Source organism: Mobula hypostoma, chromosome 3, assembly GCF_963921235.1.
Source record: "Mobula hypostoma chromosome 3, sMobHyp1.1, whole genome shotgun sequence".
In the NCBI taxonomy this organism is placed as follows: domain Eukaryota; kingdom Metazoa; phylum Chordata; class Chondrichthyes; order Myliobatiformes; family Myliobatidae; genus Mobula; species Mobula hypostoma.
Genome location: NC_086099.1, coordinates 189,841,012 through 189,854,536, shown reverse-complemented (window position 1 = coordinate 189,854,536; position 13,525 = coordinate 189,841,012). Strand labels below are relative to the sequence as shown.

Genomic DNA, 13,525 nt, shown 5'->3' with positions numbered 1-13,525 from the left:
CAAATACCTTAAAACTACGTCCCCTTGTGTTAGCCATTTCAGCCCTGGGAAAAAGCCTCTGGCTATCAACACGATCAATGCCTTTCATCATCTTATACACCTCTATCAGGTCACCTCTCATCCTCCATCGCTCCAAGGAGAAAAGGTAACATCTTTGTAAATCTCCTCTGCACTCTCTCTATAGTATCCATGTCCTTCCTGTAGTGAGTTGACCAGAAATTAACACAGTACTCCAAGTGGGGTCTGGCCAAGGTCTTATATAGCTATAACATTACATCACAGCTTTTGAACTCAATCCCATGGTTCTTTCTTTCTTTCTTTATTAATCTTGTTATTGATTTAAAAAGAGCATACATACAAACAATAGGAGAATTATCTCAAATATATATATATATATCAGTAGCAATACAAACAGAAAGTGAAATAGACATTATCAAAATCATATATAGTATTAAGCTAATATGTAGTATATAATAAAAAAAGACAGCTAATTCTCCTCTTATCAATTCATAGAGAGAGAAAAAAAAACTTTAAATTTTTAACTTTAAACCTGCGCAGCAGCTTTGAGTGTTCTATGGACACGGACCCCAAGATCTCTCAGATCCTCCACACTGTCAGACTCTAACCATTAATATTATATTCTGAGAGTCTGACCATTAATAAACTTAAACATAAAATTTTCAGAATCACGAAGCTGTTGTAACATTAGAAACACTTAAAGTTTATTTGGACATCATAGAAAACATAGTCAGTGGTAATGCCAAAAAAAGATACTATTTTAGACTCAAGTGGAAATTTATCATTTCGGTTATCAGTGCAAACATTTATAATTGTCTTAATACACGGTGATTTCATCAGGCTTAACACTTTAAGGTTTATGCATATCAGTTTTGTTTCTACACACTGAGACTAGCCAAAACTGTGCTTTTCAAGCAGAGTCACGACAGTACCTACTGTTGTATTTGGATCAAGAAATGACACTAATGGCAAATATATATTTTTTTCCTGATAGATACGATTTTGCACTGTTATGCTCAGCATGGAATCAAGACCAAAGCTGGAAAGGTAAGTTTCTTTTGTGAACTCTTTAGGATCAGCATTGCTCACTTCACTCAACAATTCAATTACATACTCCTCAGGGGTCTTCTGTGAATTATTGGGTAATTCTGCCATTGAATTGACCTGTGATTTACTGATTTCATCCTTCATAAGGGAATAAAATCGTGCTTTGATTGCTGGATTTTGAGAAACAACATTAGCATTCAAAGTGGAGAAATTAAATTTACAGATAGCAAGCTGTGGATTGTTTTGTACGAGGGACTGTTCAAGGCATTGGTTAATTTCTGAAACTTCCAAAATCATTATCCCCTTTGATTCCAGAAATCTTTGCATGCCATCCTTATTGAGTAATAGGCCAAGGTTCAGTGCACCCCAGTTGATAGACTGCCCTACTAGTCCCTGAGTTCTCCTGTAATGCACAAAAATGTCAAGAAAAGAGTTTGCTGCAGAATAGTTTGCCTGGGCAGAATTCCCAATGAATGATGCAACTGATGAGTAGCAGACAAAGTAATCCAGTGGAAAGGATTTTGTTGTACTGTGAAGATTCAGTACTCCTGCAATCTTTGGACCCAAAACTTTATCGAACAATGATTTATTTAGAGCTTGCATGAGGGCATCGTGTAAGACAACAGCACTGTGAAACACTCCTTTAATTGGGATCTTTGGGAAGGAATGAAGGAAACGACTGATGGCTAACTCAACATTCGACAAGTTTGAGATATCACAAGTAATGCTAATTACAGTTGTCCCAAACTGTTCCCTGAGTTTATGAAATTCTTCTTGCTTCTCAGTAGTTGGAATGCTTCGTGACAAGATAATGACATATCCTCCCCCATGTTTAGCAATAAAACTTACTGTCTCAAAGCCAAGCCCCGAAATCCCCCCTGTCACGATATATGCTGCATCTCTATGAAAAAGTTGTTTGTGACTGTGGTACACAGGTATCTCTGAAATCTTATCATTTAATGCATTTGTATTCAGATCCACAACTGAGACAGCTTTGCAGCTGAAGTAGGAGTCTTCCCCACATTCACCTACATCACAGGTCACTGAGTGAAAACTAATCCTTGAAAAATCAAACCCTTTGCTCTGTAACCACAACGATCTCATCCACTTATAAACATCATCAGCAGATTTTTTCAGATACCATTTTTTCAGTATGTTAGTTACCTTCAAGAAATGAATTTGTACATTTTCCTTTTCATAACCAAGAATGTTCTGACAAGTTTCAAATGCCTGGTTGTTGTCAAAGAGAACAGCAACATACCCAGCGGAAGAGTTGCTAACAATCCTTGTGACCAGAGCTGCTTTAACAGGTGGCAGGAAAAGCAAAGCATCGGAATGAGGATATGCTTGTGAAAAGTCACCAGGTTCTGTTTGAACCTGTACTTTCCAGCCCAATGACTCAGCTGTCAGAGACAGCACCTTAGTGAGACAAGATTCTGGGCTGGAGGAGAGAATTGACAAGCATCTGTGGTGCTTAAGAGGAGGTAAGATGTTATGGAATATTTCCCAGGCAAGTATGAAGTATGAGACACAGGGTGTCTGCTTCAGAAATGGAATTTTGCTGCTTTGGAAACAAACGGTTGCAGGAACACTTACTGTTGAAAATGCAGCAACGGGGTAGCATATAACAACATGATCTCCTACTTTGCAGGACTTTACATCTTTGCTGACTGCTGTGACTGTACCACTGAAGTCCAGAGCAATTAACTCATGTCCTTTAGTTGCAGTTGTGTTCCAGTACAATGTCTGTCCAAAGTTCATAGCAGAGACACTGACTGGAAAATAATCTGAAGAATGAATGCACATTGCATCAATTTTAACATAAGCTGTTTGTTTTACAGGCTCAATCATTTTCCATTCTTGTGGCTTTGCGTGAAAATCTACAACTTTGTAAGGATTCATTGTCTGGAAAACTACATTTTCATAACCAGAATAAGGTACAATGCTGAAAATATTGTTGGAATTTATAGTAGCTGTTCGTTTGACATATGAAACATGTACCTTTCCCAGTCGAATCATTACTTCAGGGTAAGTATGAGGCAGGCTGATTACGTTAGCTAAAACTGCAATATCTGCCTCATTAGTAGAGCATATGTCTATCAGCTGAAAAGCAATCTCCTGAAGTTCGACAAGGCATGATCTGGTCATGCCCCATAAGGCAAAACCTGCAGTGATTTGATCCACTGCATTTTCAGATGTCCTGTAGGTGATTGTTCTCACAGACTTCGAGGATTTTTCCCCTTGGACCAGTTGAAGGATTTGCCGATAAACCTCACAGCAGCTGCTGACATGGTCCACTACTTCTTTGCTGTTCCGGTTAGTTATGTTTTTCATGCCCCACAAGAACAACACTTCGTCAAAGCTGTTCAAATCAGTCACATTGTACTGTCGCAAAATGTGTGTGACTTCTCTATCCATCAAGGTCTCTGGATCCTGGTAAGGTATATAAAAGGATTGCCTATGCAAGTGCTTTTGCAGACCTTTAGCAATCCCAATGTTATCGGCAAATACTAATGATTTTGGTGTAGAATGACTATCTACTCCTTTGGCAAGGTGATCAGTTTCCTCCCAAGTACTTTCATAGGAAATGTTATTAAATACTGTGGAATTACCTTGCCCAAGGAACGTAATTCTGACATTTTTAAATTCAGCAATTACCGTGCCCTTTCTATCTGTAAATGCCCCAGAAACTTCAAAAATTTCTGCAGTATTTTTATAGGCCCTCATATATATTATCATTTCCTGTTGCATTGGTTGACATACCACCAAACTGCCAATGGAAGTTGGGAACCCAGTCCTCAAGCCTGATGTTTTCATTGCCAGAATAGCAACCATTTGCATGTAGTAATCTGAGATAACTGGATGAATGCAATATTCATGCATTTCTGGGACAAGTTCATCTGGTACCGTAACATATGTTATAGCTTCCTGTAGTTCATCTGAGCAGAACACATCTCCAAGGTTTCTGAAGACTGAACTATACTGAAAGCCGAAAGAGGAGATAGTTACATAAATATTTTCTGCCTTTATCCTTTCTTTGGCTCTTTGCAAAATGTGGTCAATTGAAAGAATATTTTCTTCAACCATGCATTCCATGTTTTGGTGAACTTCTCCTTTTGCATAAGAAACAGTTGATGCCATAACAGTAAATTCAGTCACTTTGTCTTTCCTGTTAAGTTGGACTTTGAGCTCTGTTGAGTTTGGTTGCACAATACAGGGTTTCAAGAAAGAAATACTCAATTGGCACAACCTGAGGGGTATCTTTGGCTTAATACTTTCCAAGGTCGATGCTAATGCAAGCTCAACGTGCATGGAGCCAGGTAATATTGGCACTCCATTGTTTTTGTGCTCCAACAGGTACGGTGCTTTTGTTAGTGTGAGGTTGTAGCTGTACTCCTTGCCATCTCTGCTTGAACTACTGAGAAGGGGATGAGTTATAGATGACACTTTTGCATCACCTTGTCTAAAATCTTCAAAATTAATGTTAGGCTTAGTGCGATCAAACTTATAACATGGATACAATGTTGGAACTATCTCACATTCCCCAAAGATATTTTGCCAATTAGGATTGTATCCCATTTGGAAAAGCCCTGACAAAACTGAAAGCAGGGTTTTATAATCTCTTTGTGGCTGCAGTGCAGGGAAAACCTGAGCCCCATTTCCTACAATTTCTTTAATGTATCTTTGTAAGGCCCTTCTAGGTCCTATTTCGATAAACACAGCATCATTTACCTCTGCAACAGCAGCTCTAATGGCTTGTTCAAAAAGAACAGGTTTTTCTATATTTCTGGACCAATACTTTCCTGTCACACAGTCATTTCCTGCAACCAACTTTCCAGTAACAGTAGAAATTACTTTAACTTTCGTTTCATGTTTCTGTAAATTGGTGATACTCTCTTCCACTTGGTTTAAAATTGGTTCCATCAAATGACTGTGATATGCTGCAGGGACATCCAGAAGGTGAAGGAATACATTTTTGTCACCAAATGAACTGTGCAAATCTGTATACAATCTGTCTATTGCATCGGCATCTCCTGACACTGTGCATGATGAGGGACTATTGAATGCAGCAATGCAGAGTCTTCCTGAATAAGAATCAAGCTTATCTGACACTTTCTTCACAGGCAAATTACTAACCACCAACATTTTCCCTCCTGTTACTGTTGATTGTAAAGCACTTCTGTGGTAAAGCACCTTTACAGCATCTTGTAATGAAAGTATTCCAGCACAATATACTGCAGCTACTTCTCCAACTGAGTGTCCAATGATAATGTCAGGCTCAATTCCCCAAAACTTCAGAAGAGTCACTATAGCAACTTGGATGCCAAAAAGTATCGGCTGTGCTATGTCTGGTTTTGTGAAGTCATCGCAGTCATTCTCTATTAACTCCATTAAGTCGATGTCTGTGTATTGTTGGATTATCCTGTCTATCTCATTGATCTGTGCCCTGAACCTTGGTTCTATTTGTAGAAGTTGTTTGCACATACCTTGATATAAAACACCATTGCCACAAAACACAAATATCAATTTAACATCAGCTTTGGTCTGAGCCACTTCACTATCTACAGCTGATCTAAGCTGCTGTTGGAGATGGTCAAGGGAAGGAGCAATAAATGCTTTCCTGTATCTGTAATTCTTATGGCTTCTCCTACATGCAGATGTGTACGCCAGGTTGTGAAGAATTATGTCTTCACTTTCCCTTATTTGGTTACTTGTATCCTTTATCATCATTCTAACTGAATTCTGGGAGACAGCGGAAAGCACAAATATTTCAAGTGGTTTTTGTACAGAGTTTTGACCAGAATCTTGCTTGAAATGCCTGACAACTACATGAGCATTTGTCCCTCCAAATCCAAATGAGTTGATCCCTGCCACCTTCCCTTTCTCCCCATTTCCTTCCCAGTTCATCACAGTAGTTGGAATCTGTAGGTTCAAAGCTTTTGCATTGATGCTCGAATTCTCCTTGGAGTAGTGGAGTGAAGGTACAATTTTTCCATGATGCATCATGAGGAGAACTTTAATTAAACCTGCAGCTCCTGCAGCTGATTCAGTGTGACCAATGTTTCCTTTGACTGACCCCATTGTAAGTGGAGGAAAATCTGTATGTCTGGATTGTGCAATCACACTTGATATGCTGGCTGCTTCAGTCGGATCACCAGCTGGTGTTCCGGTTCCATGAGCCTCCATGTACTGAATCTGTGAAGGGTCAACACTTCTGGGGTAAATGCTCCTCAGTAATTCTTCTTGCTGCTTTTGGGAGGGTCTGGTGATAGGTGTGACTGTTCTGCCATCCTGATTGATTGCACTACGGACTATTACACCCCAAATATGGTCGTGGTCCTTCTGAGCCTGTTGGTAGGGTTAATGAGTATGTTAATATTAAAAGAATGGTTTTCCAATAAGCACCAATATTTAAATACACTTTGTCAACATAAAAAGAATCTGATAAAATGTGTTACCTTTGCTAGAGGCTTTAACAGCAAAATGCCACAACCTTCGCCTCTTCCGTATCCATTGGCTTTGTTGGAAAATGGTTTGCTCATTCCATCTGGAGATATCATTTTTGCTTTGCTGAGTGCTACATTGACTCTTGGCTCAATAATACAGCTCACACCCCCGCAAACTGCCATCTCACAATCACCTGAGGGACACAAATGGGAATTTGAACAGAGTCCATGTGTATCCAAGTGTACAAAAAAAGGTTTAAATAAAATAATTTGTGATAAAAAAAAATTGTTGAAACAGTTCAGACCCTTAACAGTGTTGCTGAGCAGAGTGATCTTGAGGTCTAAGTTCATACCTCCTTGAAAGTGGCTTCACAGGTCAATAGGGAGGTTAAGAAGACTTATGGAATACTTGCTTTTATTAGTTGTGGCTCTGAGTTCAACAGTCAGGAGGTTATATAGCAACTTTACAGAACTCTGCTTAAGCCACATTCTGAGTATTGTATACAGTTCTGGTCACCCTACAATATGAAGGATGTTGAGGCTTTGGAGAAGTTTACTAGAGGATGCTGCCTGGTTTAGAGGGCATATGCAATCATGTGAGGCTGGACAAACTTGGATTCTTTTCTCTGGAGCGGCGGAGGCTGAGAGGAGATCTGATAGAAGCATAGATAGAGTAGACAGGGAGTATCTTTTTCCTAGGGTAGAAATGTCTAATACCAGAGTGCTTACATTGAAGGTGAGAGAGGTTAAGTTCAAAGGGGATTTGACTCGCGACCAATCTGGACATTGGAAGTTTTGAGGTGAGGGGATTTCTCTCTGGTCCACTGGTGAGTAGAAAAGAGATTAGTGGGTTGCTACAGCGAAAAGGAGTTTTGACCAGCTGTGACAGTAGAAACCCCAGGCAGGATAGTGGATTGCTCCTCTTGCGGCATGTGGGAAAACAGGATCCCTAATCATTCTAACTGTGTGGTGCATCCAGCTACAGTTTCTAACAAACCATGTTGGAGCTGGAACTGGATGAACTCCAGATCATTCGGGAGGCTGAAGGGGTGATAGATATGATATATAGAGAGGTAGTTACACCCAAGATGCAGGACGTAGGAGACTGGCTGACAGTCAGGAAGGGGAAAGGGGTTAAGGAGCCAGTGCAGAATACCCCTGTGGCCATTCCCCTCAACGAAAGGTATATCACTTTGGATACTGTTGCTGGCGTTGACCTAATAGAGGAAAGTCACAGTGGTCAGGTCTGTAACACTGAGTCTGTCTCTGTGACTCAGATGGGAAGTGAGGAGCAAAGGCACGCTCTGGTGATAGGGGATTTGTTAGTTCGTGGAACAGACAGGAGGTCTGTGGGTGAGAATGAGATTCCTGGATGGTATGTTGCCTCCTGCGTGCCAGGGTCCGGGATATCTTGGATCAAGTCCTCAGAATTCTTTAAACTGGAGGGTGAACAGACAGAAGTCATGGTCCATGTAGGTACAAATGACATGAGTAGGACGAGTGACATGGTTCTGCATAGGGAGTTCAGGGATTTTGGTGCTAAGTTAAAGGGCAGGACCTCCAGCGTTGTGATCTCACGATTGCTATCCATGCCACGTGATAGCGAGGCCAGAACTAGGAAGATTACGCAGTTTAATATGTGTCTAAAGAGTCGGTGTAGGAGGGAGTACAGAAGATTTTTGGATCATCTGGTTCTCTTCCAGGGAAGAGATGGTTTGCGCCTGTACTGGAGGGGGACTAATATCCTAGCGGGAAGATTTGTTAATGCTGCAAGGTGGGGTTTAAATGAGAGTTGCAGGGGGATGGGAACCAGAATGCTAGAACAGTTAGTGGGGAGATTGCAGAGGAAGATGTTGGTAAGACCTCAGACAAAGTTAGGAATCAAAGCGTTGAGCATGGTGTGACTAGTGTCCTGAGCTGCCTGTATTTCAATGCAAGAAGTATCATAGGAAAGGTGGATAATAGTGCAGCAGATGAGGTAACTGGTTTATAGAGGCAATGTGTAGCAAGAAGAGGCTGTTGATAGGGCAAAATTGCCGTCAGCAGGATGAGTTGCAATGTAAAAGGAGGACAAAATCGAAAAGGGAGAATACAGGACTGAAGGTGGTATATTTGAATGCACGCAGTATACGGAATAAAGTAGATTAACTTGTAGCACAATTGCAGATTGGCAGGTATGATGTTGTAGGCATCACTGAATCATGGCTGAAAGAACTTTATAGCTGGGAGCTTAATGTCCAAGGATACACATTGAATCTAAACAACAAACAGGAAGGCAAAGGGGGCAGCATTGCTCTGTTGGTAAGAAATGAAATCAAATCATTAGAAAGAGGTGACATATGACCAGAAACTTTTGAATCATCATGGATAGAGGTAAGGAACTGCAAGGGTAAAAAGATCCTGATGGGAGTTGTATACAGACCCCCAAACAGTAGAAAGGACGTTGGCTACAAATTACAACTGGAGATAGAAAATGCATGCCAAAAGGGCAATGTTACAATAATCGTTGGAGACTTCGATATACAGGTAGATTGGAAAAATCAGTTTGGTGCTAGATTTCATGAGGGGGAATTGCTAGAGTGCCTATGTGATGGCTTTTTAGAGCAGCTCATGGTTGAGCCCACTAGGGAATTAGCTATTCTGGATTAACCATAAAACCATATGATTTGGAGCAGAATTAGGCCATTTAGCCCATCGAGTCGGCTCTGCCATTTCAGCATGGCTGATCCAATTTTCATCTCAGCCCCAATCTCCTGCCCACTCTCCCTATCCCTTCATGCCCTGAGCAATCAAGAATCTATCAACCTCTGCTTTAAATATGCATAAGGATTTGGCTTCCACAGCTGCCTGTGGCAAAGAATTCCACAGATTCACCACTCTCTGACTAAGAAATTCCTCCTCATCTCTATTCTGAGGCTGTGCCTTTGGGTCTTAGATTCTCACACCATAGGAAACATCCTCTCCACAGCCATTCTATCAAGACCTTACACCATTCAATAGCTTTCAATGATCACACATTCTTCTGAATGCTAGTGAATGCAGGACCAGAGCCATCAAACACTCTTCATATGACAAGCCATTCCATCCTGGAATCTTTTCGTGAATCTCCTTTGAATGCTCTCCAGTTACAGCACATCCTTTCTAAGATAAGGGGCCCAGACCTGCTCACAATATTCTAGGTAAGGCCCCACCAGTGCTTTATAAAGATCAACATTACATCAATGCATTTATATTCTAATCCTCTTGAAGTGAATGCTAACATTGCATTTGCCTTCCTCACCACAGACTCAATCTGCAAATTAACCTTCAGGGAATCCTGTACAAGGACTCCTAAGTCCCTTTCAATCTCTAAATGGAGAGAAAATACAAAAAGCTAAGGTGCAAAGTGACTTGAGGTTGGTGGTAGTGGATGGGAGATCCCCAGAGCTAATAAGGTCAATGAATGTGTGGGAGACAATGGCCTGGTGTCAACTGACTGAAGCAGTTTCGTAAGACTCCATTCAACTTTCTTCAGATAGAGCTACGTGTAGCTACAGTGTGAACAATCAAATTTATTTCATGCATTATAGTAATAAGAGTAAAAGTAACAGAACAAAAAAAAATCCCTTGTACCTTGCTTGATAGCCTGAGCAGCATAATGCAAAGCAACAAGCGATGAAGAACATGCTGTATCAATAGCCAGTGATGGTCCAGTAAGGTTGAAAGCAAAAGAAATCCTATTTGCTGCAATACTCATTGCTGACCCTGTCCCATTATAATGGGTGATTTTGTTGGCATCACTATTTGAAATCCCCTCAAAATCACGATTCATGAGACCTAAAGAGAAGACAATGATCAAGTGTCAAATGAGAATTGCATATATGTTTGCACAGGTTATGCAATGTATCACACTGTGTAGAAATTCCAATACTCATTGGGATCACTAATAGTTACATCCGCAATCCTATCTCTTCCAGCTCTATTTCCGTTTGTCCTTATCCCTGGAAACTTCACTTTAAAGTCACTTATAATAAAATTCATAATTCCTATCTGCCATCATTCACTCTCAAACATATAGAGCTTATGAAATAAATTTTCCTGTTGAAATATTAGTGGAGTTCGCTGTTTTAACATCAATTTCCTGTGACTGCATGCACACAGTTAGATATATATATATAAAGCAGTTGATCTTCAAAAGATACATAAAATCGAAGCACTTCATGTTGAAATCTATGATCTATACAAACAAAACCTTCCAGACATAGTTAGGCTCTATCTTCACCCATGTAAATACTCACATAATGCAATAATAATTCATGCTAATTACCACATAACCTCTCTGTTATCAAAATTTTGTGGAGGTGAATACAGAGGATTGATGAGGGTAGGGCAGTGGATGCCGTCTCATGGATTTTAGCAAAGTCTTTGACAGAGGTTCCAAATGGACCAGGAGAGACCAGGAGAGCAGCACATTGGACACAGAATTTGTTTGGTAGTGCAGGCTGGTACCAGGATGGTAGTGGAGAATCGTTTTCCAGATCAGAGACCTGCATCAGTGGTGTGCCGCAGATATCAGAGTGTAGCCCTCATTGCTCATCATTCAGCAATTTATGCAAGTGGCATGATCAGTTTGATTGTACATGACACCAAGATTGCTGGTATATTATCCAAGATTAGAACAGTTTATTGTTGTTGTTGTTCGTCCTTCGTAGTCGAAGATGACCGTGGCTTCAAAGTCAAATGGGAGATTGGTGGCTGTGGGTCCGGAGGTGACTGATGAGGCCAATCCGGGCCCTGAAGGCTCGCCCACATGTGGGACGCAAGTGGGTGGGTGCTGTCGTGGCAGTGGATGCTGCTCGGGCCTTGCGCACAGCACACTTTTGTTGCGCCTGACTTCAGCTGCACGGGCTCCTGTGATGATCTTGCTGCGCCAAGCTGGACGGTCGAGGGCAAGCGTCTCCCATGTGTTGATGTCGACACCTAGGCCTTTGAGGGATGCTTTGAGGCAGTCTTTGTAACGTTTCTTCTGCCCCCCACCCCCCCCCCAACGACTGAGCGCTTGCCCTGACAGAGTTCTCCGTACAGCAGCTGCTTAGGCAATCGGCTGTCTGGCATTCTGACCACATGTCCAGCCCACCTGGCTTGGGCTTTCAGCAGGAGGGTGTAGACGCTGCAGAGCCCAGCTCGTTCCAGGATTTCTGTGTCGGGGACTTTGTCCTGCCACCTGATGTGGCGGAGTCTGCGGAGACAGCTCAGGTGAAAATGGTTGAGCTGTTTGGCGTGTCTGCTGTAGACAGTCCAGGTCTCACTGTTGTAAAGGAGGGTGGTAAGGACCACTGCACAGTAGACCTTCAGCTTGGTGGTAAGGCTGAGTCCTCTCCGCGCCCAGACGTTCTCACGGAGTCTCCCAAATGCAGCGCTGGCTTTGGCAATCCTGTTGTTGACCTCAGCGTCTATGTTCACTGCGCGAGAGAGTATGCTGCCCAGGTAGGGGAAGTTGTCGACTGCCTGGAGGTTCTGGCCCTTCACTGTGATGCGCGGCTCCTGGTATGGCTTTCCTGGGGCAGGCTGGTACATAACTTCAGTCTTTTTGGTGCTGATAGTGAGTCCGAAGTTGTCGCAGGCTTGTGAGAAGCAGTCCATTTCACGCTGCATCTCCTGCTCTGTGCTGGCGTTGAGTGCGCAGTCATCAGCAAACAAGAAGTCTCTGACGACAGTCTCTCGCACCTTTGTAACTGCCTGCAGGCGCCTAAGGTTGAACAGTTTATAGACCAGCTGAGAAAACGGGCATTAGAATGATGATGGACTTTAAAACATATAAGTGCAAAGTTATGCATTTTGGGAAGTTAAACAGGCCAGAGTATGCACTGTGAATGGCAGGGTTCTGAAAAGTCTTAATTGACAGAGAGACCCTGTGGTACAAGTACATTGTCCCTTAAAACTGGCAACATTGGTAGACAGGTAGTGAAGAACTGTTCCCCAGCTGTAGCACTGACGATAGGAGTTGGGACATCATGTTACAGTTGCTGTAAACATTGGTCAGAATACACCAGTGTGCAATCTGGTCACCACACTTATAGGAAAGATGTGATTCATCTAGTGCGACTGCAAAAAGAATTCACAGGAATGTTGCCTCAAATTGGAGAGCTTGAGTTAGGTAGGGACGACTTTCCCTGGTGCAAAGAGGTGACCTTATAGAGGTTCATTGAAATATGAGAGGGAATGACAGGGCAGATGATTACAGCTTTCTTCCAGTGTTAGGAGTCTAAGACTAGAGGGCCAGACCTCTGTGTTAGTTTTTCCACACGGATGGGGGTGGGTATATGAAACGAGCTGCCAGAGTACAAGTTCCTGGGTGCCAACATCTCTGAAGCTGGGCAGTGGTATAGCGGCATCCACACTAGACTTCAAGGAGAATGGTCTCCATTTCAATTCTGGCCCTTTCTTGCACACTTTCCGTCAGCCTGATAAAAAACAGACAACTGCTAAAGAAGCAGCAAGGTTGTCACCCCTTGTGCCACAAGGTGCCAAAAGGAACATCAACAACATCTCTGAAATTCTATGCTGGGTCAGAAGACGTGCCAGTGGATATATTTCATGAGGAGTTTTAGGAGACTTGGTATATCACTGAAGCTTCTAATAAATTTGTACAAATGGAGAGCATTCTGACTTGTCCCATCATCGTCCTGTATGGAGGCACCAGTGCATAGGATGAGGAAAAGCTGCACAGGGTTGTAAACTCAGTCAGTTCCATCATGGGTAATCACTTCCCCACGATCAAGGACATCTCCAAAAGGCAACATTCACCATGAATGACCTGCACCATCCAGGACATGCCCTCTTCTCGTTGCTGCTATCAATGAGGAGATTCAGGAGCCTGAAGACACACACTCAGTATTTTAGGAACAGCCTCAACCCCTCCACCATCAGATTCCCGAAGAGTCCATGAACCATCAAGTTCAGAATTTTTGCACTATTTATATTTTTATATACAGTATATTCTTATTGTAGCTGATATACAAATGCTGAAACAA

At 42.1% G+C, this 13,525-nt stretch overlaps 1 protein-coding gene across 2 annotated transcripts in view; it reads right to left on the bottom strand.

Moving 5' to 3' along the window:
* Window positions 1–478: 478 nt before the first annotated feature.
* LOC134343638 (uncharacterized) overlaps window positions 479–13,525 on the bottom strand; it is a 67,305-nt gene continuing 54,258 nt past the window's right edge. For both annotated transcript variants that reach the window (XM_063042403.1, XM_063042402.1), the window contains 3 exons: window positions 10,125–10,328; window positions 6,525–6,706; window positions 479–6,414 (listed from right to left, as the gene is read on the bottom strand). In XM_063042403.1, the coding sequence (XP_062898473.1) occupies window positions 910–6,414; window positions 6,525–6,706; window positions 10,125–10,328 (5,891 nt within the window). In that variant the 3' untranslated portion in view covers window positions 479–909. The remainder of the gene's footprint in view (window positions 6,415–6,524; window positions 6,707–10,124; window positions 10,329–13,525) is intronic.